Below are 25,247 nucleotides of genomic sequence, written 5' to 3'. Positions count from 1 at the left end.
GCTGGGACTACAGGCATGTGCCACCATGCCCGGCTAATTTTTTCTATATATTTTTAGTTGTCCAGTTAATTTCTTTAGATTTTTAGTAGAGACGGGGTTTCTCTCTTGCTCAGGGTGGTCTCGAACTCCTGAACTCAAAGGATCCACCCGCCTCGGCCTCCCAGAGTGCTAGGATTATAGGCGTGAGCCACCTTGCCCGATCTCTAAATATATTTTAGAATTCCATTTTGATTTCTCTCCTGTTTTTTAGGTATACCTCTTTGCATTTTTTTCTTTTTTAGTGTTTATTCAAGGAATTATAATACACACCTTTAACTTTTCACAGTGCACTTAGAGCTAATTCTAACACTTCACACACAACAAGAACCTAGAAGACTAGAGATGACGAGGTGGAGCGAGATGGCCGAATAGAAACCTCTAGCGATCGTCCCTCCGCACAAACACCTAACTCAACAACTATCCACGCAAGCAAGCACCTTCAGAAGAACCAAAACTCAGGTGAGCAATCATAGTACCTGATTTTAACATCAAACCAAGGAAAGAGGCACTGAAGGGGGCAGAAAAGACAGTCCTGCACTGCCGCCCCCCAGCAGTACTGCGCCAGCACAGAGTGGAGTGGAGAGAATCTGTATGCCCTGCAGAGGGAGAGTGAATTGACTGTGGGGTCTTTGCACTGAAACTCAGGGACGCCCTGGCACAGCGGAACACAGCACTGGGCAGAATTCTGCCGGTGCCCATGAAGGGAGCATTTTGACCAGCTGGCCAGAGGGAAATCTTGTGCCCTGAAGCCTGAGTTCCCACAAACCCCACCACTGACAGACAAAGAACAGCATGGGGCCTGGTAAGGTAGTCAAGCCACGAGGGTTGCAGTGCCTGGGCAATTCCTGTGGCTGTGCTGACTCGGAGCCAGTGGACTCGGGGTGCACATGACCCAGTGAGATGCCAGCAGTTGTGGCCAAGCCAGTGCCTCTATCACCTCTCCCCCAACTACTGGCAGAAAGGCTCAGGGAGAGTCTTCTTCCACTTGAGAAGAGAAAAGGGAAGAGCTCAGAGGACTTTGTTTTGCAACTTGGGAACCAGCTCAGCCATAGTAAAATAAAGTGCCAAGCAGACTCCTGAGGCCCCTGAATCCAGGCCTTAGTTCCTGGATGGCATTTCTGGATCCACGCTGAGCCAGAAGGAAACATGTTACCTTGAAGGGAAGAATCTGGTCCTGGCAGGACTCACTACCTGCTGACTAAAGAGCCCTTGGGCTTTGAATAAACATCAGAGGTAGCCAGGCAACAGTCTCCATGGGCTTTGGGTGAGACTCAGCTGGCTTCAGGTATGACCTGGTGCTGGTGGCCACCAGAGAATGTCCAAATCACTCATCCCCCAACTTCAGCAGCCCAGCAGAGAGAGTGACGGAAGAGAATGAGACACTTTGTCTGGAAATCCAGGGAATTCTCTTGTATTTACTCAATCTCACCAAGGTGGTACCAACAGGAGTCTGCAAGAGTCACAGCATTGCCGTGCTTGGGGCAATGACCAGAGACTTAGACCACAACACTCAATTCCCTTTGAGTATCTGGAAAGCCTTCTCAAGAAGGACGGGCTCAAACAAGCCCAGACCATGAAGATTAAAATACCTAACTCTTTAATGCCCAGATGTCGATGAACATCCACAAGCATCAAGAACATTCAGGAAGATGTGACCTCACCAAATGAACTAAATGAGGTACCAGAGACCAATCCTGGAGTGATGGAGATAGATGGTTTTTCAGACAAAGAATTCAAAATAGCTGTCCTGAAGAATCTCAGTGAACTTCAAGACAACACAGAGAAGAAATTGAAAAGCCTGTCAGAAAAATTTAACAAAGAGATTGAAATAAAAAAAAAAATCAAGGAGAAATTCTAGAGCTTAAGAATTCAATTAACAAACTGAGAAATGCACCACGATCTCACAATAGCAGAATGGACCAAGAAGAGAGAATTAGTGAGCTTGAAGATAGGCTATCTGAAAGTACACAGAAGAGAAAAAAGAATAAATAAGAATGAATATAATATCTACAAAATAGCCTCAAAAGAGCAAATCTAAGAGTTACTCGTCTTAAAGAGGAGGGAGAGAGACAGATTAGGGTACAAAGTTTCGGCAAAGAAATAATATTAAATAAAAGAACTCTCCAAAGATAGATAAAGATATCAATATTCAGGTACAAGAAGGTCATAGAATACCAAGCAGATTTAACCCAAACAAGGGTACCTCAAGGCATTTAATAATCAAACTCCCAAAGGTCACAGATAAAGAAAAGGTCCTAAAGGAAGCAAGAAAAAAGAAAAAAACATAACATATAAAGGAGCTCCAATACGTTTGGCAGCAGAATTCTCAGTGGAAACCTTATAGGCCAGGAGAGTGACATGACACATTCAAAGTGTTGAAGGAAACATCCTTAACCCTATTATATCCTGCAAAAATATCCTTCAACATGAAGAAGCAATAAAGACTTTCACAGACAAACAAAAGCTGAGGGATTTCATAAACACCAGACATGTCCTATAAGAAATGCTAAAAGTTGTTCTTTAGTCTGAAAGAAAAAGACATTAAAGAACAATAAGAAATTTTCTGAAGGTTTACAACTCAACTCATTGGTAATAGTAAGGACACAAAGACAGAATACTTACTGCTATGATTGCAGTATCTTGAATAGGAAGACTAAAGACAAACCCACCAAAAATAACAAAAACTTTTTGAGATAGATAGTATAAAAAAATATGGATGAAAACAACAAAAGGTTAAAAAGCGTGGGGGGCATGGAGTTAAAGGGAAGAATTTGTTAGATTTCTCCTTGCTTATGTATTTGTTTGTTTATAAACACAGTTATCAAATGTTTAAAATAATTACTTATAAAATGTCTTTTGCAAGCCTCATGGTAACCTGAAATCAAACAACCTACAACAGATACACAAAAAATGAAAAATAAGAAATTAAAACACACTACCAGAGAAAATCACTTTTTTTTTTTTTTTGGAGACAGAGTCTTGCTCTGTTGCCCAGGTAGAATGCCATGGCATAAAGTTAGCTCACAGCAACTCAAACTCCTGGGCTCAAGCAATCCTTCTGCCTCAGCCCCCCAAGTAGCTGGGACTTACAGGCATGCACCACCATGCCCGGCTAATTTTTTCTATATATTTTTAGTTGTCTGGCTAATTTCTTGCTTTCTTTCTTTCTTTTTTTTTTTTTTTTTTTAAGTAGAGACAGGGTCTCACTCTTGCTCAGGCTCATTTTGAACTCCTGACCTTGAGCGATCCTCCCGCCTCGGCCTCCCAGAGTGCTAGGATTACAGGCGTGAGCCACCAAGCCCAGCCAAAAATTACTTTTAACAAAGGAAGACAGGAAGGAAGAAAGAAAGAAAGAGTACCACAGACAACCAGAAATCAAGTAACAACATGGCAGCAGTAAGTCTTTACTTATCAATAACAACATTGAATGGGAATGGACTAAGCTTTCCAATAAAAAGATTCAGAGTGGCCGAATGGATAAAAAAACAAGAGCCAATTATATGTTGTCTGCAAGAAACATACTTCACCTATAAAGACACAGATAGACTGAAAATAAGGGATGGAAAAAGATATTTCATGCAAATGGAAACCAAAAAAGAGGAGAAGTAGCTATACTTCTATCAGATAAAATAGATTTCATGACAAAAGCTGCAAAAAGAGACAAAGTAGGTCATTATATAATGATAAAGAGATCAATTCAGCAAGAGGTTATAACATTTCTAAATATATCGGTACCCGACACTGGAGAACCCAGACATATAAAGCAAAACTTATCAGAGCTAAAGAAAGAGGGAGACCCCAATACAATAATTGAAGTGTTGGAGATCCCAACACTTCACTTTCGACAGTAAACAGATCATCTAGACAGAAAATCAACAATGAAACATTGGACTTAATATGCACTATAGGCCAAGGGGACTTAATAGATATTTGGAAAATGTTTCATCCGACAGCTGCAAAATTCACATTCTTCTCCTCAGCTCATACATCATTCTCACGGATAAACCATATGTTAGGCCACAAAAAAAGTCTGAAAAAATTCAAAAATATTGATATCATACAAAGTATTTTCTCTGATCACAAGGGACTGAAACCAGAAATCAGTAACAGAGGAATATTGGAAAATACACAAACACATGGAAATTAAACAACATGCTCCTGAATGATCAGTGGGTCACTGAAGAGATTAAAAGGAAATTTAAAAATTTCTCACAACAAATGAAAATGAAAACACAACATATCAAAACCTATAAGATACAGCAAAGGCAGTAATAAGACTAAAATCTGTATCAATAAGTTTCTACAACAAAAAACTAGAAAAGCTTCAAAAAAATAACCTAATAATGTGAAGTGAACCTAGTTCTCGAAGAACTAGAAAAACAAGAGCAAACCAAACCCAAAATTAGTATAAGAAATAATAAAAGATCACAGCAGAAATAAATGAAATTGAAACCCAAGAAATAAAAAAGATTAATGAAACCAAAAGTTGGTTTTTTGAAAAGATAAACAAACTAGACACACCTTTAGCCAGACTAAGAAAAAAAGAGAGAAGACCCAAATAAATAAAATCAGAGATGAAAAGGGAGACATTACAAGTGATACTGCAGAAATCCAAAGGATTATCAGAGACTGCTGTGAGCAACTATATGCCAATAAACTGGAAAATCTATGAGAAATGGATAAACTCCTAGACACATACAACATACCAGACTAAACCAAGAAGAAATCCAAAACCTGAATAAACCAATAACAGTTAACTAAATAGAAGCAGTAATAAAAAGAAAAACAAAAGCCCAGGACCTGATGGCTTCACACTGAATTCTGCCAAGGATTCAAAGAAGAACTAATACCAATCCTGCTCAAACTATTCCAAAAAATTGAGGAGTAAGGGATACTCCCAAACTCATCCTATGAAGTCTATATCACCCTGATACCAAAATCAGACAAAGAAACAACGAAAAAAGAAAACTATAGGCCAATATCTCTGTTGAACAAAATACTAGCAAACTAAATTCGACAACACATTAAAAAGATTATTCATCATGATCAAGTGGGATTCATCCCAGGGATGCAAGCACGGGTCAACATATATACAAATCAATCAATGTGATACATCATATCAATAGAAAGAATGACAAAAACCCTATGATCACTTCAAATGACACGGAAAAAACATTCGATAAAATTCAAAATCCCTTCATGATAAAAACTCTCAAAAAACTGGGTATATGAGGAACTTAACACAATAAAAGCCATATAACAGTCCCACAGCTAGTATCATACTAAATGGGGAAAAACTGAAAATCTTTCCTCTAAGATCTGGAACAAGACAAGGATGCCCACTTTCACCACTGTTATTCAACATAGTACTGGAAGTTCTAGCTAGAGCAATCAGACGAGAGAAGGAAATAAAGGGCATCCAAATTGGAAAAGAATAAGTCAAATTATCCTTGTTTGCAGATGATATGATCTTTTATCTAGAGAAACTTAAAGATCCCACCCAGACATTATTAGAACTGATAAACAAAATCAGTAAAGTTGCAGGATACAAAATCAACATACAAAAATCAGTACCATTTCTATATGCCAACAGTAAACTATCTGACAAAGAATCCAAGAAAGTAATCCCATTTATAATAACTACAAACAGAATAAAATACCTAGGAATAAATATAGCCAATGAAGTGAAAGATCTCTATAATGAAAACTATCATGATGAAAGAAGTTGAAGAGAACACAACAAATGTAAAGATACTCCATGCTTATGGATTAAAAGAACCAACACAGTTAAAATGTCCATAATACGCAAAGCAATCTACAGATTCAACGCAATTCCCATCAAAATACCAACGACATTCTTCACAGAAATAGAAAAATAATCCTCAAATTTATTTGGAACCACAAAAGACACAGAATAGCCAAAGCCATCCTGAGCAAAAAGAACAAAACTGGAAGAATAATATTACCTGACTTCAATTTATACTATAGAGCTATCGTAACCAAAACGGCATGGAACTGGCATAAAAACAAATAGACCAATGGAACAAAATAGAGATTCCAGAAATAAACCCACATATCTATAGGGAACTTATCCGCAAGAAAAGTGCCAAGAATATATAGTGGGGAAAGGACAGTCTCTTCAATAAATGGTACTGGGAAAACTGGATATCCACATGCAGAAGAATGAAATTGGACCTTTATTTCTCACCATATACAAAAATCAAATCAAAATTGATTAAAGACTTAAATTGAAGACCTCAAACTATGAAACTACCAAAAGAAAACATTGGGGAAACACTTCAGGACATTGGTCTGGGCAAGGACTTCTTGAGTAACAGCCCCAAAGCACAAGCAACCAAAGCAAAATTGGACAAATGGAATCACATCAAGCTAAAAAGCTTCTGCACAGCAAAGGAAAGAATCAACAAAGTGAAGAGGCAATCCACAGAATGGGAGAAAATACTTGCAAACTACCCATCTGATGAGGGATTAATAACTGGAATATATAAGGAGCCCCAACAATTTGATCGGAGAAAAATCAAACAATCCAATCAAAAAATGGGCAAAGGATCTGAACAGACATTTCTCTAAAGAAGACATACCAATGGCCAACACGTATATGAAGAAATGCTCAACATCATTAATCATCAGACAAATGCAAATCAAAACTATAAGGAGATATCATCTCACTGTAGTTAAAATGACTTTTATCAAAAAGACAGGCAATAACAAATGCCAGCAAAAATGTGGAGAAAGCAGAACCCTCATACAATGTTGGTGGAATATAAATTAGTGCAACCACTATGGAAAACACTATAAAGGTTCCTCAAAAAACTAAAAATAGAACTATCATATGACCCAGCAATCCCACTGCAGGTATTCCCAAAGGAGGGGAATTCAGTATATTGAAAAGCTATCTGCCCTCCCATTTTTATTGCAGCACTATTCACAATAGCGAAGACACGAAATCAACCTAAGTGTTCATCAACAGATGAATGGATAAAGAAATTGTGCTACATATATACAATGGAATATTATATAGCCACAAAAAGAATGAAATCCTGTCATCTGAAACAACATGGATGGAACTGGAGAACATTATGTTAAGTGAAATAAACCAAGCACTGAAAGACAAATCTCACTCATATGTGAGATCTAAATATTAAAAACAATTGATCTCATGGAGACAGAGAGTAGAATGATGGTTACCAGAGGCTGGAAAGGGTAGTAGGGAGGAGGGCATAAAGTGGGGATAGTTATTGGATACAAAAATATAGTTAGATAGAATGAAAAACATTTGATAGCACAACAAAATGACTATAATCAACAATAAGTTAGGGTATACTTTAAAACAACTAAAAGAATGGAACTGGGATGTTTAACAAAGAAATGTTAAATGCCAGAGGTGACAGATATGCCAATTACTCTGATTTGATTAATTCACATTGTATACCTGTATCAAAACATCACATGTACCCTTTGAATATATACAACTACTATGTACCCATAATAATTAAAAATAAATATTAAAAAAGAACCTAGTAAGTACATAGTTCCATCTACCTAGCCCCACCCTTTATGCAACAGTAATCATATTATATAAATACATGGCATAAGCGCCATATTATAATGTTATAATTTCACTTTAAACTGTAAGAATTATATGTATTTTTAATTAGGGGGAAGACTTACGTATTTACCAACTACAGTGCTCTTCATTTCTGAATATATGAGTTTTCAATTGGTATCACTTCCCTTCAGCTTAAAGAATTTCCTTAAGCATTTCTTGTAGGGCAGAAATTTTCTTAGTTAGAAAATAAGTTTTCTTATTTGATTATTGAAGTCTGAGTTGACCTGTCTTTTTACCAGCACTTTAAGGGTGTTTATAGCCTGCGGGTCCTGCATTGTTCTTAATAGGAAGTCAGTTATCATTCATTAGCTTATTTCTCAGGGTACTTTCAAGAATTTTTGTCTATCATTTTAAACAGCTTCATTAGAATGTTCCTAAGTATTATTTTATTGTATTTATCTAGTTTGGAGGTCACTGAGCTTCTTGAATATGTAAATTCATGTTTTTTTTATCAATTTAGGGAAATTTTCAGCCATAATTTCTTCAAAAATTTTTGAGCCAATTTCCTCTGACCTCTACTTCTAGGGATTCCAATAACATATATGTTAGAGCTTTTGATACTGTCCTACAAGTAACTGAGGCTAATTTCATTTTTTGAAATCTCTTTCTTCACTTTTTAAGACAGAAAAATTTCTACCAATATATCAAGTTTACTAACTCTTCTATCTTTTCCCAATCTTCTGTGATCCCATCTAATTAGTTTTTTATTACAAATGTGCTTTTTAGTTGTAGAATATTCATTTGGGTCTTTCATCTACTTTCTATTTTTCAGCTAAGGTTTCTTATCTGTTCATTCATGATATACATATTTTAATTTATGTCCTTGAACAGAGTTACAATAGCTGCCAATTCTAACCTATGAGTCATACCAGGGCCTTTCTCAATTAATTGACTTTTCACTTAAGTATGGGTCACATTTTTCTGTTTGTGTATTTGTGTGTCTAATAAATGTGGATTGTATTCTGGACACTGTGAATGATACATTTTTAGAAACTCTGGATTCAATTATTTTCTTCTGAAAGAGCATTTTCCTTTTTGCCTAATAGGCAGATAACTTAGCCATATCTCCTCCCCAAACTCTTTCTCCCTTGTGGTGGGCAACAAATGAAACCTCTTTAATTCTTTTAGCCTGAGATTTTTATGCAGAATTTGGGGCACCCTCCTCTATGAGACTCTACACTCACACACTTTCTAGCTGCTACGGTCAGCCCAAATCCTGTCCTGTGGTTTCTATTCAAGCTTCAGTCAACCTACACAAGCACTGACTGGGTTGTGCTCCCAGGCAAACATCCACAAAGAATGAGAAACTCACCTTGTGCCATTCTGTCTTCCAAGTGTCAACATCCTCCAGTTTCAGCCTACTTTCCGTCTTCCTATTGTGCCTTCACATACATGTTTCTTATATTTTGTCCAAAAATCGTCATTGTTATTTGCAGAAAAGGTAGTCTGACATGTGCTACTCCATCATTATTAAAAGTGGAACTCTGAAGAATTATTTTTAATATTAGAAGAGTCACACCCATGGTGACTTTTACTATCACTTTTTAACATTAGATGGTTGTAACAATATTTCCTACAGCTGTTCTTTTTCTATTCTAGCCCTTATATCAGAAAACAGAAGTATTTGCGATGTGAATAGAAGGAGAAGAAAGAGGGGAATGAATGGAAATGGGATGACAGGGTGATAGTGAAAGGGGAAGATTTATGCTAACGAAAAGGACAAATTGACAAACTCCTGTCCTGGCATCTCATAAGCTAAAGTTCAGCCATGAATGAAGGAAGATGTTGGAAAAATAAGATAAAATTTCTGGCACAGCACCACCCGAAGGATGGACATATTTGAAACTCGGATGGGGGGGGGGGGATCAAGGGCAACATACGTAACCTAAACATCTGTACCCCCATAATATGCTGAAATAAAAGGAAAAAAAAAAATTCTCGCACAGATGCTACAAATGATATTGGTACATATAGTAAGTCACTTTCACAAAGAGAATAAAAGCCAAAAATGCTATAATGTTATAAGATCATAGATCATATAGCACATGACTTATAATGTAAAATAACAAAAAAATACAGATTCCTCAATATAATCTCCAACATTTCTCTCTTTTCCCATGAGAACACATTGTAATATAAACTTTTTCTTAATGTTTCTGTAATTAAATACTTAAAATATAATCATACACAAAAAGCAAGACTAAAAATTCCAGAATTCCCTTTACAAGCACTAAATTTTATCAGTGTTTATATAAACATGATTATATATGAGAGTAGGTTTCTACAATGTATGATAATTTTGATCATCATACTTAAACTCCTTCAACTGTATATGTAAGTTGTATGCAATCAGAGGATTCTGAGAAGATAGATAGCAGAGTAGGAAGCACTAGAAATCTGTCTCGCCACCTAGACAATAATTGTACTGGCAGAATCTGTCCTATGCAATATTTTAAAATTCTGGAGTCTACTGAAGGCTTGCAACTTCCAGGCGAAGGCTTAAACAGCAAATTGAAGTTAATTTTGCTCAATTTCAGGTGTTAGCACAGGAGCAGCTATTCATCTGCCACCTTTAGCTCCACGGCAGGCAGCTGTGCATGCATTCCAAATAGCAGTTTGCATGCAGCTTATGGGAGCCATGATGGGCAAAAAGAACTCTGTCTCCCAAGTGTGTTCTGATCACTGCTACTTCTGATCACAGACGTGAAGACCACGAGGCAAGCGGACATTGTTGTTACCTCTCCCAGCATTGTTGCAAGGCCCTCCCCCGCCCCCAGCTGAACTGACTACAAGGATATTTAAAGAGTTGACACCATTTTCCACCCCTTAATTTTTCCCTTTTTCCCCTTTTGGGAGCCAGACATTAAAGACTAGGCCATTCAAAAGCAACTGCATATATGGGGAAAATTAGAAGGTGACAGCACATGCCCAGGGAAAGATTCATACTCAGAGAAAACTCAGATCTTAAGTTTACTCTTCAGGCTGATCCTTCACACAGAGACAGCCTACAATAATAAAAACATAAATAAGCAAAAACAATAACCAAAAAACAGCAAACCCTCAAGAAGAGGGAGAATATGATTTCCAGAGTTACCACATTATTGGATTTGAACGTCCAGATTTAAAAAAAAAAAAAAAAATGACAAGACATACAGGAAAGTATGGCACATGCAAAAGAAAAAAATAAACCAACAGTAATGGTCAGTGGAATACACCTGATGGTAGATCTTCCAGACAAAGACTTTAAAACAAGTATTTTAAAGATGGTCAAAGAACTAAGAAAGATGTAGAGAAAGGGATGAAAATAATGTATGAATATTATTAGCAATGAGAACACAGGAAATCTAAAAAAAACCAAATAGAAATCCTGGAGTTGAAAAGTACAATAATGAACATGAAAAACTGCCTAGATGGTTAAAAGGCAGATTTGAGAAGGCAGAAGAAAGAAGCAATGAATTTGAAGATACGACAATGCAAATTATTGAGTCTGAAGAAAAGAAGAAAAATGAACAGAGGCTAAGGGACCTATGGGATACCATCAGATAGACCAACATATGCATTGTGGAAATATCAGAAGAAGAGAAGGAGAAAGGAGCAGACAGAATATTTCAGGAAGAAATGACTGAAAACATCCCAAACTTGATGAAAAATATGAATAAACACATCCAAGAAACTCAATAAACTCCAAGTAAGGTGAACTCAAAGAGACCCACATGGAGACACATTATTATCAAATTTTCAAAAAGGAAAGACCAAGAGAGAATCTTAAAGCAGCTTGAGAAGCAATTTGTCACATACAAGAGATCATCAATAAGATTATGAGCAGATTTCTCATCAGAAACTGTGGAGGCCAGAAGGCAATATGCCAACATATTAAGAGTGCTAAAAGAAAAAGAAAGAAAAAAAAAACTGTCAACCAAGAATCCTCTACTTGGCAAAACTGTCCTTCAAAGTAAGGGAGAAATTAAGATATTCCCATATAAACAAAAGCTGAGGGAATTTATTACCACTAGACTTGCCATACAAACATGCTCAAGGGAGTCCTGCAGGTTAAAATGAAAGGACATTAGACAGTAACTAGAAGCTGTAATGAAGAAATGAAAATCCCAATAAAGGAAGGAGAAGTAAAGAAGCAGAAGTTTTGTATGTTACTGAAGTTGGTATAAATTCAACTTAGAGTGTTATATCTTTAGGACAGTAAACGTAATCCCCATGATAAGATAAAGAAAATAGCTATAGAATATACACAAAAAGAAATGAGAAAGGAATTGAAACATTTCATGAAAAAAAATCAACTAAACAGAAGACAGTAATGCAGGCAATGAGGGACAATAAAAAGCAATAAGGCATACAGACAACAAATAGCAAAATGACAGAAAATGCTTCATACCACTTATTACTTTAGATTAAAATGTATTATCTCCAATTAAAAGATAGAGATTGGTGGAATAAATAAGGAAAAACAGGATCCAGCCATACATTGCCTACCCTAGACTCACTTTACATCCAAAGACACAGATTGAAAATCAAAAGATGAAAAAAGATATTTCTTGTAAATAGTAACCACGAGAGAGCAGAGGTGGCTATATGAATATCAGAAAAAATAGACTTAAGTCAAAAAACGTTACAGGAGACAAAGTAATTTATTATATGTTAATAAATGACTGAATACAGCAAAAAGATATAAAAATTATAAACTTTATGTACTGATTAAGAGATCTTAAAATACATGAAGCAAAAAACTGAAGCAAAAATTGAAGGGAGAAATAGACAATTCTACAATAATAGTTGATGAAATCAAACAGATTGAAAATAGTGGAAAGAACAATCAGACAGAAGTAAAGAAACAGAGGACCTAGGACAACAAACCAACTAGATCTAAAAGACACATATACAACACTGTACCTAACAACAGCATACACATTCTTCTCAAGTGTACATCGGACACTTTCCAGGATAGATCATGTTAGGGCACAAATTAAGTAAAAATGTGGTATAACCATACAATGGAATAGTATTCAGCCTTACAAAAATAAGGAAATTCTGACAAAATGGATTAACCTTAAGGATATTAACCTAAGAGAAGCCAGTCACAGAAAGATAAATACTGTATGATTCTACTCATGTGAAGTAATTACAGAAGTCAAAATCATAGAGACAGAAAACAGAATGGTGGTTGCCAAGAGGGTGGGGGGAAGGACTGGGAAGTTATTGATTAATAGAGAGTTTCAGTTTTACAAAATCAGAAACGATCTGGAGACAGATGGTGGTGTTGGTAGCATAGTATTATGGATATATTTAATTCCACTGAACTGCACATTTAAAAATGGTCAAGATGGTAAATTAAAATTTATGTCATGTGAATTTACAATTTAAAAATTTGGGAAAAAATGTATATGATGGACAGTTCTTGACATTAACAATTAGTAAGGCATACATTTTATTCTAATTCACTACTAAAACTGATTAAAAGCAAAATTACATATATTACTTTCAAAATTTTAGATAAACAAATATTAATAAAAATAAACAAAGATAAAATCACATATATGCTTGTTAAATACTTTCAAAGTTTGTCAGATCACTTTCTAAAGGGTTACAATATCCTCCCAGGTAAGAATACAAAATTTTGTTTATTCCAGTTTTGTTACAACTTTTCTATAATTGCATCTTCTATGAACTATTGAATCATTTTTTTTCTACCCTTATTGGTAAGAATACAAAGAAACCATCTGTTTCATAATAATGAATCCATATTTCAAATTTGAAAACGACATTTGCTTTCTCTTTAAAACTGCATGAACTACTTTCAGATCTTTTATCTATGCCAGTTAACTGCTGTTGTTTACCTTCTTACAAAAATGCATGACCCTCACTCAAGTAATCTGGAACTTATTACGTCTAACAAGCATGTATTTGCATAGGGGCCACTACCTAAAGTATGTAAGAATTACATAACAAAGCTCACCTAAATCCAATTTCCTTCCTACTTCCTGAAAAATGTAGGTTATGAAGAAAACTCACTGCTATGTCTCTGCTGCCCTCTATAGGTATGGTGTCTTAGTTCATTTTGTGTTGCTATAACAGAATACTAGTCTGGATAATTTATAAAGGAAAGAAATTTATTTCTCACAGGCTGGGGAATCTAATATCAAGGTGCTGGCCTCTGGTGAGGGCCTTCTTGTTGCATCATCCCATGGTGGAAGGCAGAAGGGCAAGCAAGGATGAGAACAAGAGGCAGACAGGGCCAAGCTCACTTTTATAACAATGCACTCTCGTAATAAGGAACCCAATCCCTCAGAAATGACATTAATCCATTCAGGAAGCAGAGCCTTTATGGCCTAATTACTGCTTACTGATCCTATCTTTTAATAATAGTCACAATGGCAATTAAATTTCAACATGAGTTTTGGAGGGAACATTCAAAACCATACAAATGGGTTCTTGGAAGACATCATAAAAACCATGGCCAGGTGCGATGACTCCTAGCACTTCGGGAAGCCGAGGTGGCAAGATCGCTTGTGGCTAGGAGTTCGAGATCAGCCTGAGCAATAGCGAGACCCTGTCTCTACAAAAAATAAGAAAAATTAGCTGGGCATGGTGGTGCAAGTCTGTAGTCCCAGCTACTCAGGAGCTTGAGGCACAAGGATCACTTGAGCCCAGGAGCTTGAGGTTGCAGTGAGCTATGATGACACCACTGCACTCTAGGCTGGGTGACACAGTGAGACCCTGTCAAAAAAGACTGAAAAACACAGACAGCAATATTGGACTGCTGTCACCCTAAAAATATGTAAAGTCATATCAATAATCAAATACATGGCAGAAAGAAGTTATTGCTGTGTTCTTTGATTCCTATCATGCTCCTCCTCCAACTCTGTGTGTATAATGCGTTTCAGTAAACAAAAGATTGTATATATGACAATGGTCCCAAAAAATTATAATGGATGTGAAAAATTCATTTGCTACATTTAGATAAACAAATACTTAATATTGTGTTACAGTTGCCTACAGTATTTAGTACAGTAACATGTTGTACAGGTTTGTAACCTAGGATAGCAACAGGCTATACCAACAGCCTAGGTGTATATTAAGCTATACTATCTAGGTTTGTGAAGTACATTCTATGACATTCATACAATGATGAAATCGCCTAACACATTTCTCAGAATGTATCCCTGTCATTAAGTGACACATGACTGTAGTTAACATGTAGTTATTATACTCCAAGGAATACAACATACAGAGTAAAGAGAATCTGGCATCAGACCACATGCATTAGAATCTCATTCTGCCATTTTACTAGCTGTGCCTCCATTACTTCATCTCTAAAATGGGGTTAACAATAACATCAACTCCATGTGATCAGCACTTAGCCAAGTGTTTGACACACAGCAAAAATACAGGGTTATGGTGCTGTTATTAATGTTATTATCACTATTATTATTATTAACACTATAGCAAAATGGGTAGGATCACAGCCCAGAAGCCAGAATACCAGAGTTAGAATCCTGGCTCAATTACTACTTTATAACAGAAGGGAAATTATTTAATCTCTCTGTGCCTCAGAATCTTCATCTGGAAAATAGGAATGACAACAATAGCTACCACCTCACAAAGTTACTGTGAGATTTAAATGAGCCAATGCATGTAAGTAAAGCACTTAGAAGAGTGCCCAACAAAGAAGCACTCATGTTCGTTAGTTGTTGTTGTTATGAGTTCAGTTACTTTCACATGAACACTAACAGAACTCTGCTCCAGAGGACTGACAGAATCATGCCTACAGGCAAAACTGTCCTAAATCAGCAACATCCTTTATCTGGGAAGGGATTCAAGTTAGACTTGAATTATTAATATAACCCATGCTTCCCACTGAGTTAAAGTGTGGTTCTGCTGTACAGTTAAGTCTCCAATCATTGTTATATGTTCCATTTCTACCAACATGTATAAGAGGCAAAAAGTAACAGCCTCATGAGTAATATAAGCAAACTTTTGTTTTTGGAGATCTAAGTAATACTTACAAAATTCCTAATTACAGCATAAATCTATCCCCCTGCAGAGTGTTATTCAATGTATATGGCTCATTTAAACATTGTAGCTGTCAATGCTCTATTTGTATCTCCTTCCCCAACACCTTCAGTGATGCTGGCCCAATTTCTGACTTTTAGCATCTCCATTTCTTTACTGCATGGCATTCTCTGACTTCTGGGAACTCAGTTGTCCTGCCTGTGCAGTAGGCTGTAAGAACTTGCGAATACTGCTATTCCCCAATTCCACCAAAGAGCAGCCCTCAACCAATGAGGGGATCCACATATGAAGGGATCCACATATAAATACCCCAGCTTCCTTGTTCCTCTGGTGGGATAATTCTGAGGCTCCCAGAGTTTCCAAGCAGTACTAACCTCCAGGTGCCCACAATGATAACTTGCTTGATAACGATTCTTGTTTGGCTGATACCTCTTCCCAAGCTCACCTGCCCACTTCACTACCCAGAGGTATAAGATGTCCTGCTTCTGAGGAAATCCAAAGACAAATCATATACTACAAATATAGGCAAGTGTACAAAAAGTACATTGTAATTATTCTACTTATTTCAACCTACTTGAAATATTTTGAGTAAACAGAAAAGAATGGTTTTAGGTATTAGTAGAAGGAAGTAATTGGAAGGAAGTGCTAATGTGAGTGCAAGATATTGAGCAGAAAGTATGGTATGCAGGTATATGAGTTAAAGTCTTCTGGGAGGCAGATGCCAAGACAGCACCGGCTGTACAAGCTGCAGGAAGCCCCTGTGAAGGATAATGAGGACAAAGCAGGAGTAGTCAAGGAGATCCTTAAGACCACAATACAGCTCAAACAGCTACGGGAAAAAGGGGGAAGGAAGGAGGACTGGGTAGAAAGAGTCTCTGACTACAGTGCAGCCGTAGGAAATTTTGGCCAGGCTGATGGGAGGTCTTTGATCCAAAACTGTCCGAGAGGGGTTCTGTGTATCACAGTACTGGGCCTGCATAGCACCCCTAGCTGTGCAGTCAATAGTTACTTTCCAAAGTTCATTCTCTTGTAAACAATGCTACAATGAATATTTATATATATGTATCCTTCTGGACCTCTTTCCTCATGTTCTGCTGTAATCCAAACCTTCTTCCACCCTCAGCCCCAGTCAACCACTGCCCTGGTCACTATAGAAGCACTTGTACTTTTTATAAATAAAATCATACAGTATGTACTCCATTTATTCATTTTAAGAGCCTAAGGCTGAACTTTGATGATTAAGTTACACGTAGATGCAGGTAGGTTAAATTATATTGATCTTGACTTTCAGTATTCCAATAACTGAATAATAAGTTCATAATTTTTATTAAGATAATTCTAAGAAAAGACTAAGCTAGAAAATCAGTTATGAAGAAACTGAAACAATAAACACAGTAAGTGAAAGGGCCAATTTGGGGGCAGAAATACTGGGAATGATCTAGTTTAAAGACCAAATTGCATGACTGGGTAATGACATAGATTCAAGCAGTGAAAAAGAAAAGTCATTAACTAAGACCAAAAATGCATAAAAAGGATGAGCATGAGTTAAAATTGAAAGAAATTAAAAGAAAAGATATGGCTCTTAAACTTACAGTAACTTCAGGACATCCACACAAAGATGTCATTAGGCAGCTAGAAACCCATATATTCAGGAGAGTAACTGGGATTAGAAAAAGATTTAACACTTATCAGTATTTGGAGGAGACTATAGTTTGAGGAGGGAAAAAGAAAAATAACTGAATCTTTCTTCACATATGAGGAAGGGAAAGGAAGAAAAGGATACAGTAGTTGAGGCCAGAGAGAAGACCACTATGTTAGGGCGGACCACAAATCCAAAAGGGCCTTTTCTACATGATAGGAATGCCTCTCAATGTCTGCTCAGAGAAACCCACTTTTTTCTATATACACATATATGACTAATTTTTTTCTTTTTTTAGAGAAGAGGTCTCATTATGTTGGCCATGCATGATGAGTGCGATGCGCACTGTCTGGGGGATGGACAGGCTTGAAGCTCTGACTGGGGGGGGCGGGGGGGCAAGGGCAACATACGTAACCTAAACATTTGTACCCCCATAATATGCAGAAATAGTTATAGGTCAACAGAAACCTTACAGGTCAAGAGACAGTGGGATGACATATTCTATGATATACTATGAACAATGATATACCAAAAAATTGGACAACCTAGAAGAAATGGATGAATTCCTAGAAATATACAACCTTCCAATACTAAATCATAAAGAGGTAGGAAATCTGAACAGACCAATAATGAGTAAAGAAATTGCATCAGTAATAAAAAGTCTCCCATCAAAGATAAGCTCAAGACCTGATTACTTCATTGCTGAATTCTACCAAACATTTAAAGAAGGGCTAATATCAATCCTTCTCAAACTCTTCCAAAAAATTGAAGAAGAGAGAATACTTCCAAACTTATTTTATGAGGCTGGAATTACCATGATCCAAGGCCAGACAAGGACACTACAAGAAAAGAAAATTATAAGCCAATATCCCTGATGAATAAGGATGCAAAAATCCTCAACAAAATACTAGCAAACTGAATTCAACAGCATATTAAAAGGCTCATTTACCATGATCAAGTGGGATTTGATCATGACATTTCTAGTTTTATTCCCTGGGATGCAAGGATGGTTCTACATATGCAAATTAATAAATGGGATCCACCACATTAACAGAATGCCATATGATCATATCCATAGATGCAGAAAAAGCAACTGACCTAATTCAACATCCTTTCATAATAAAAACTCTCAATAAATTAGGTATAGAAGGAATGTACTAAACGCCATATATTACAAGCCCAATTATCACATTTCATTCTGAAGAGTTGAAAGCTTTTCCTCTAAGATCAGGAACGAGACAACGATGCCCATTCTTGCTGCTTCTATTCTACATAGTACTGGAAGTCCTGGCCAGAGCAATGAGGCAAAAGGAAGAAATAAAAGGCATCCAAATTGGAAATTAAGAAGTCAAATCATCTCTGTTTGCTGATAACATGATCTCATATACAGAAAACGCTAAAGAGTCCACCAAAAAACTGTTAGGACTGATAAATGAATTCAGTAAAGCTGCAAAACACAAACTCAACACACAAAAATCAGTAGCATTTCTTCACATTAACAATGAACTATCTGAAAAAAATCAATCCTATTCACAATAGAATTAAAAAAATACTTAGGAGTATATTTAACCAAGGAGGTAAAAGACCTGTATCCTAAAAACTATAAAACACTTATGAAAGAAAAAGTAGATAATATAAACAAATGGAAAGATATCCATGTTGATGGACTGGAAGAATATTGTTAAATTGTAACACTACCCAAAGCAATAACAGATTCAATGCAATCTCTATCAAAATTCCAATCTCATTTATCACAGAAATAGGAAAAACAATCCTAAAATTCATATGGAACCACAAAAGACCCTGAATAGCCAAAGCAATCTTGAGCAAGAAGAACAAGGCTGGAGTCATCGCACTATTGATTTCAAAAATCTATTATAGGCCGGGCGCGGTGGCTCACGCCTGTAATCCTAGCACTCTAGGAGGCCAAGGTGGGCGGATCGTTATGAGCTCAGGAGTTCGAGACCAGCCTGAACAAGAGCGAGACCCCGTCTCTACCAAAAATAAAGAAATTAATTGGACAGCTAAAAATATATATAGAAAAAATTAGCCGGGCATGGTAGCGCATGTCTGTAGTCCCAGCTACTCGGGAGGGTGAGACAGTAAGATCGCTTGAGTCCAGGAGTCTGAGGTTGCTGTGAGCTAGGCTGACGCCACGGCACTCGCCCCAGGCAAGAGAGTGAGACTCTGTCTCAAAAAAAAAAAAAAAAAGCTATTATAAAACTACCATAATCAAAACAACATAGTACTGGTATAAAAACAGACACAACAACCAATGGAACAGAATAGAGAACCCAGAAATAAACCCACATATTTATGGTCAACTGATTTTTGACAAAGGTGCCAAGAATACACAATGGGGGACAGGACAGTCTTCAATAAATAATGCTGAAGAAAGTTGTTAACCACATGCAGAAGAATGAAATTAGACCCATATCTCACACCATACAAAATAATCAACTAAACGTGGATTAAAGACTTAAATGTAAAACCTGAAACTGTAAAACTACTAGAAGAAAACATAGGGGAAATGCTCCACAACAATGTTCTGGGCAAAGATTTCTTGGATATTATCCCAAAGCACAGGAAGTAAAAGCCAAAAAAAAAAGGGGTAGGGGGGGATTACATCAAACTAAAAAGCTTCTACACAGCAAAGGAAACAATAAAGACACAACCCATTAGGAGAAAATATGTGCAAACTATACATCTGATAAAGGGCTAATATTCAAAATATATAAGGAATTCAAACAATTCAATAGCAAGAAAATAAAGAACCCAATTTAAAAATGGGCAAAAGACCTACACAGACACGACACTGCGCAAAAGAAGATATACAAATAGCCAAGAGGTAAATGATAAAATGCTCATCATCGCTAATCATCAGGGAAATACAGTTTAAAACCACAATGAGGTATCAAAACACACCTGTTGGAATGTGTACTATCAAAAAGATGAAAGATAAATGTTTGTGAGGTTATAACAAAAAGGGAAACATTATACACTCTTGGTGGAAATATAAATTAATACAGCCATTACGGAGAACCGTATGCAGGTTTCTCAGAAAACTAAAAACAGAACTATCATATGATCTAACAATCCCACTTCTGGCCCATGTTCACTGCAGCATTATTCATAATAGCTAAGATTTGGAAGCAACTTAGGTGTGCATCATCAGATGAATGGATATAGAAAATATAGTATTCACCCTTAATAAAGAAGGAAATTCTGTCATTTGTGACAGCATGGATGAACATGGAGAACATTATGCTAAGTCGAATAAACAAGGCACACAAAGACAAATACTGCATGATCTCCCTTATAGGTGGAATCTAAAAAAGTAGAACTCATAATAGGGTAGAATGGTGGTTACCAGAGGCTGGAGGAGGGTGGTGGATGGGAAAAGGGGAGGTATGTTGATCAAAGGGTACAAAATTTCATTTAGACAGAGGAAATAAGCTTTAGTCATCTATTGCATACAATGGTGACTTTAATAAATAAAAATGCACTTTATTTTTCAAAAAAGTTTTTAAAACTTTCCAAGCATGCAAAAAAGCAGAAAATTACAACTCATAATGAGGAGAAAAATCAATCAATAGAAATAGACAACAGAAATGGCACGGATGATAGATTTATCAAAAAAGCCATTAAAAACTGCTATTATAAATATACTCTCTATGTTCAAAATGTGGAATAAAGTATGATCATGTTAAGGAATGACATGGACACTATACAAAAAGACTTAGACCTCTAGAAATGAAAAATATATTATCCGAGATGACAAATAGACTGCATAGTATTAACAGCACATTAGATACTGCAGGGGGAAAAGGTTATTAAACTTAAAGATGTAGCAATAGAAATCACTCAACATGAAAGACGGGGAAAAATGAATATAGCATAAATGAGGCATGACACAACATCAAGTAGCCTAATTAATATACAGGTAATTAGAGTCCCAGGAGGAAAGGAAAAAGGGAGTCAGAAAAAAAAATTTTAAGAAATAAAAGCTCAAAATTTTCCAAATATGATGAAAACTATAAACTCACATGTGCAGAGTTAACACAGTCAGCCTGAGATGGCTATCCTTAGAAAACCCTGCTTGCAAGGTTGGTCCTCACCTAGCTTCCAGAAGCTCAGATTTCAGGGGAGTTTTCATCATTCCTTGAATGATAAGGGTGCCTCACTGTGCCTAAACATGCACACACTATGGTTTATCTGAAGTCTGGAATTTGGGTATATGTTAGACAGAGGGTGCCTACATTACTAGCCCCCTGGGCACTGAGTCTAGTAGGTTCCCCTAGTAGACAACACTTTACACATGTTGTCAAAACTCTTTGCTAGAGGAATTATGCACATCCCATGTGACTCCACTGGGAGAGGACTCATGAAAGACTGCTGATTTAGATTTGTACCCTTTCACTGTAATAAATCATAGCCGTGACTATGACTATATGCTAAGTCCTGAGTATTTGCCTAGTGAATTACTAAACCTGGAAGTGATCTTGGGAACCTCAAAAATACCACAGATTCAAGAAGTTTGACAAACACACCAAGCAGGAAACCATACCAAGACATAGCACAATAAAATTGTTTAAAACCAATAATAAAGAGAAAATCTTAAAATATCAAGAATGAGAATAGCTTAAGGCTTATATGGATAGCAACTCTTGGGCTAAGACAATGAAGCAATGCCTTTAAAACTTTGAAGGAAAATTATTTCCAATCTAAAATTCTAAATAAATTTTCAATCACATAACAAAGTATGATAAAAGCATCTATAATACATACCAAGTCTCAAAAAATTATCTTTCATTAATCACTTCTTAGGAAGCTACTGGAAGATGTGTTCAACCAGAACAAGTGTGAAAACCAAGAAAGAGGAAAACATGAAATCCAGGATAAAGAAGCTCCATGCAGGGGAAAGAGTTGAACAAATTTCCAGAATGATAATGAAGTGAAACCCAGGGTGACAACGTCCACAAAGCAGAGAGGACGCAGAGTTCAAACTGGAGCAGCTAGGAGGCCGTAGGAAAGAGTTCTCCAAGAAAATGAAACTGACAGAATGTCTACTATGTCTGAAATCTTGCCAACAGAGTTAGACAAAAGTGAACAATTATTTTATTAATAGTAAGTAAAACTAGGTGAATAAAAACCAAAACAATTATTAAATCCAGGGGAAAAAAAAATTGTGAAAGAAAAATAATAATAAATATTTGCCCTGGTTATCAATATTATTTATTCAAAATTATGTAAGTGCTGAATATAATCTAACCAAACTTTGATATATTTGTACTAGGAGAATGGAAAGATAGAAAATTTTAGTGTGTAACTGGGGGTGGGGAGTGGGTAAGAAGAGAGTTCAATGTTTATCCATGTTTAGATGTACAGCGTAAGCATGGAATTTAGACATACCAGGGTAAACAACAAAAGAATCCACTAAGATGCAAAAGTGGTTGTTCATTGGGAGGGAAGGGGCAAAAAATACCAAAAGGCTGTGATTAACAAATCTTATAAAGAAAATAAATTTTTGAAATAATTCGTTCTTACCTTGGGAAGCTCAGACAGCCTCCCGTCACTTGTCAGAGAATGACCACTTGCACAAGAAGCGCAGTCTGAGATGTCCACAGCACCCTCGCCATTGTCACATTCGTTACAGTCACTAGCATCTTCCCTGTCACTGTCGATTTCCCAGTCAATAAACTGTAACTCATCTAAAAAATGTAATTTTTATTAATAACATGTATAATTTTACATCTCCTTAATATTTCACTTTTAAATCTATTTTTTATTCTCAGCGGTTAATATATCCATGTCACTGAATAACTGCTAAAAATACATTAGGATAATCGAAAGCATATTTCTATACTTATCTGTATGTAGTCTCCTTGTTTCTCCCATTTCTTACCCCTACCCCAATTCTAAGTTAACTACTCTTAGTTGTTTTTGTGATCCTTGCAGAGTTTCACCAATGTTTAAGCAAATAAAATATATATTATCTTTTCCTCCTTTCTTACACACCTAGATTTTTTCACTTAACATAACTATGAAGTTTTACCATGACAGTAAGGAGTATCCTCATTATTTTCTACAACACGGTATTCTATCATGTAGCTGGACATAGTTTATTTAACTACTCTTCTATTAGAAAATTATTTTTTCATATATTTTCACCCAACAATTTTTTCTGTAGATTTCTTTCATCAGTAAGTAAACAACTAAATTTGGTTTCTAAGTTTATTTCATAAGCATTGTTACGTAGATGCTACTTTTGCAAAATTTTAAGTCTAAATGTTAATGTATTTTCAAATACTAAATAATCCCATGCACTAATTCTAATCTGCTATGCTTAAAAGAATAATAGTAGTTATTAAAGATAAATTTGTCTCTGAGGTGTGGCCTGTAACATAAACCTTTCCTACAGCACAAAGCACAAGTACTCCTTAAGAGCTACGTCAGCAACTCAGAAAGCTAATAAGATATTGGTCCTATTTTGGAGGTCTGTTAACAACGGTCTCGTTTTCAGGGAAGTAATACTAAAAATTAAAAATATACTCTAGTACCTGAAAAGAATTCAAAATTAAAAAAAAAAAGAAAAAATTTAAGCTACAGTTAAAAGTTTGGAATAAAATAAACAAAACAAAAATTATTTAATGTGATATTATTGTTCTAGAAAATGCAGTAAAAGTCCGCTACAATGATTATAACAGACTAGAGGTCAGACCACCACTGAGAGAAGAAGATGCATAATGGCAATCACTCCCCATACTAACACTGTTTATTCAGTCAGGGAAGCCAGGCAGGGGTACAGATTCTTCAAGTTTGTGAACCATCACAGCAGGAAGCCTTGGAGAGCCAAAGGAGGAGCACAAGTGCCCTTAGAGCTGCTGCAAGCACCCCACATTTGTGCAGCACTCTTCATTCATTCACTTGTTCACTCAATAAAGTTTAAATGTCTACTAAGGGCCCATCATACCACTCTAGATACTCACAATACAAAATAAACAAATACAAGAAACAGCACCATTCCTACTGTGGATGAATAACATACTGCAATGTGATGAGAGCTATATACCTGGGTCAAAATAATTTTATGAAACAGGAAGACAATTATTAGTAGACTTAAATTTGCATTTTGTAGATGAGGAAATTGAGTCTCCAATAAGCTATGTTCTCAAAGTTATATGAAAACCAAATGCAAAGGAAAAAATTTTTAAGAGAAAAATATTTTCACAATTTTAACTCAGGGCTCTTCCTTCTCAACTCCAATTCTGGACCTTAAAATCCAGAGACTATAATCCAGTAGGGCTGCAAGAAGGTCTGGGAATATTGCTTTTAGAGCTCACCAGGTAATTCTGATATGAAATCAGGTTTGGTAACCACCAGAACAGTGTTGAAGCACACAGCATTGAAGTTAGACAACCCTGGCTCTAAATATCAACTGGCACACTTATTAATTATGTGACTCTGGGCAAGTTACTTCACTTCTCCAAGTCCCATGTTTCTTCTGTAAAATAAGGATACTTCTTAGCTCACAGGATATGGTAGAAAGCAAAGGAAATAACACATATAACATGCAGCCAAGTGTCTGAGACAAACAAAACTTGATAAATGGTAATGGTTGTTATCCAGTAAAAGTTAGAAGGACGGAAGAAGCGTGGAAGGCAGGGAAGGGAGAAAGTCAAGGCGGGGGGACAGAGAGATAAACCAGCAGCTGTACACAGCTCTATATATATACCCCAAGGAATCGTGCACTTGTTACTAAATGCTCAACTTCTTAACAGAAGTCAACAATATATTAACTCATTTTAAAGCAATTAGCCAAAAGCATCTTTCCATTCTTAAACAGAGTTTTGGAAACTATTGTATATCTCTTTTTACTGAAAAGAACAAACTCAATTTTAATTTTTTTTTTTT

General features: G+C 36.2%; 1 protein-coding gene across 1 annotated transcript in view; it reads right to left on the bottom strand.

Annotated features, from left to right (window-relative positions):
• Nucleotides 1-25,247, bottom strand: part of LOC105824054 (DNA repair-scaffolding protein-like) — a 126,300-nt gene that overhangs the window by 80,833 nt on the left and 20,220 nt on the right. The window contains exon 5 of the mRNA XM_012661388.1: nucleotides 22,881-23,044. Within this exon, the coding sequence (XP_012516842.1) occupies nucleotides 22,881-23,044 (164 nt within the window). The remainder of the gene's footprint in view (nucleotides 1-22,880; nucleotides 23,045-25,247) is intronic.

This window comes from Propithecus coquereli, unplaced genomic scaffold, assembly GCF_000956105.1.
Source record: "Propithecus coquereli isolate 6110/MARCELLA unplaced genomic scaffold, Pcoq_1.0 Scaffold71, whole genome shotgun sequence".
NCBI lineage: Eukaryota > Metazoa > Chordata > Mammalia > Primates > Indriidae > Propithecus > Propithecus coquereli.
Note: the sequence above shows the minus strand (reverse complement) of the source record. Positions and strands in the feature narration are given on the sequence as shown.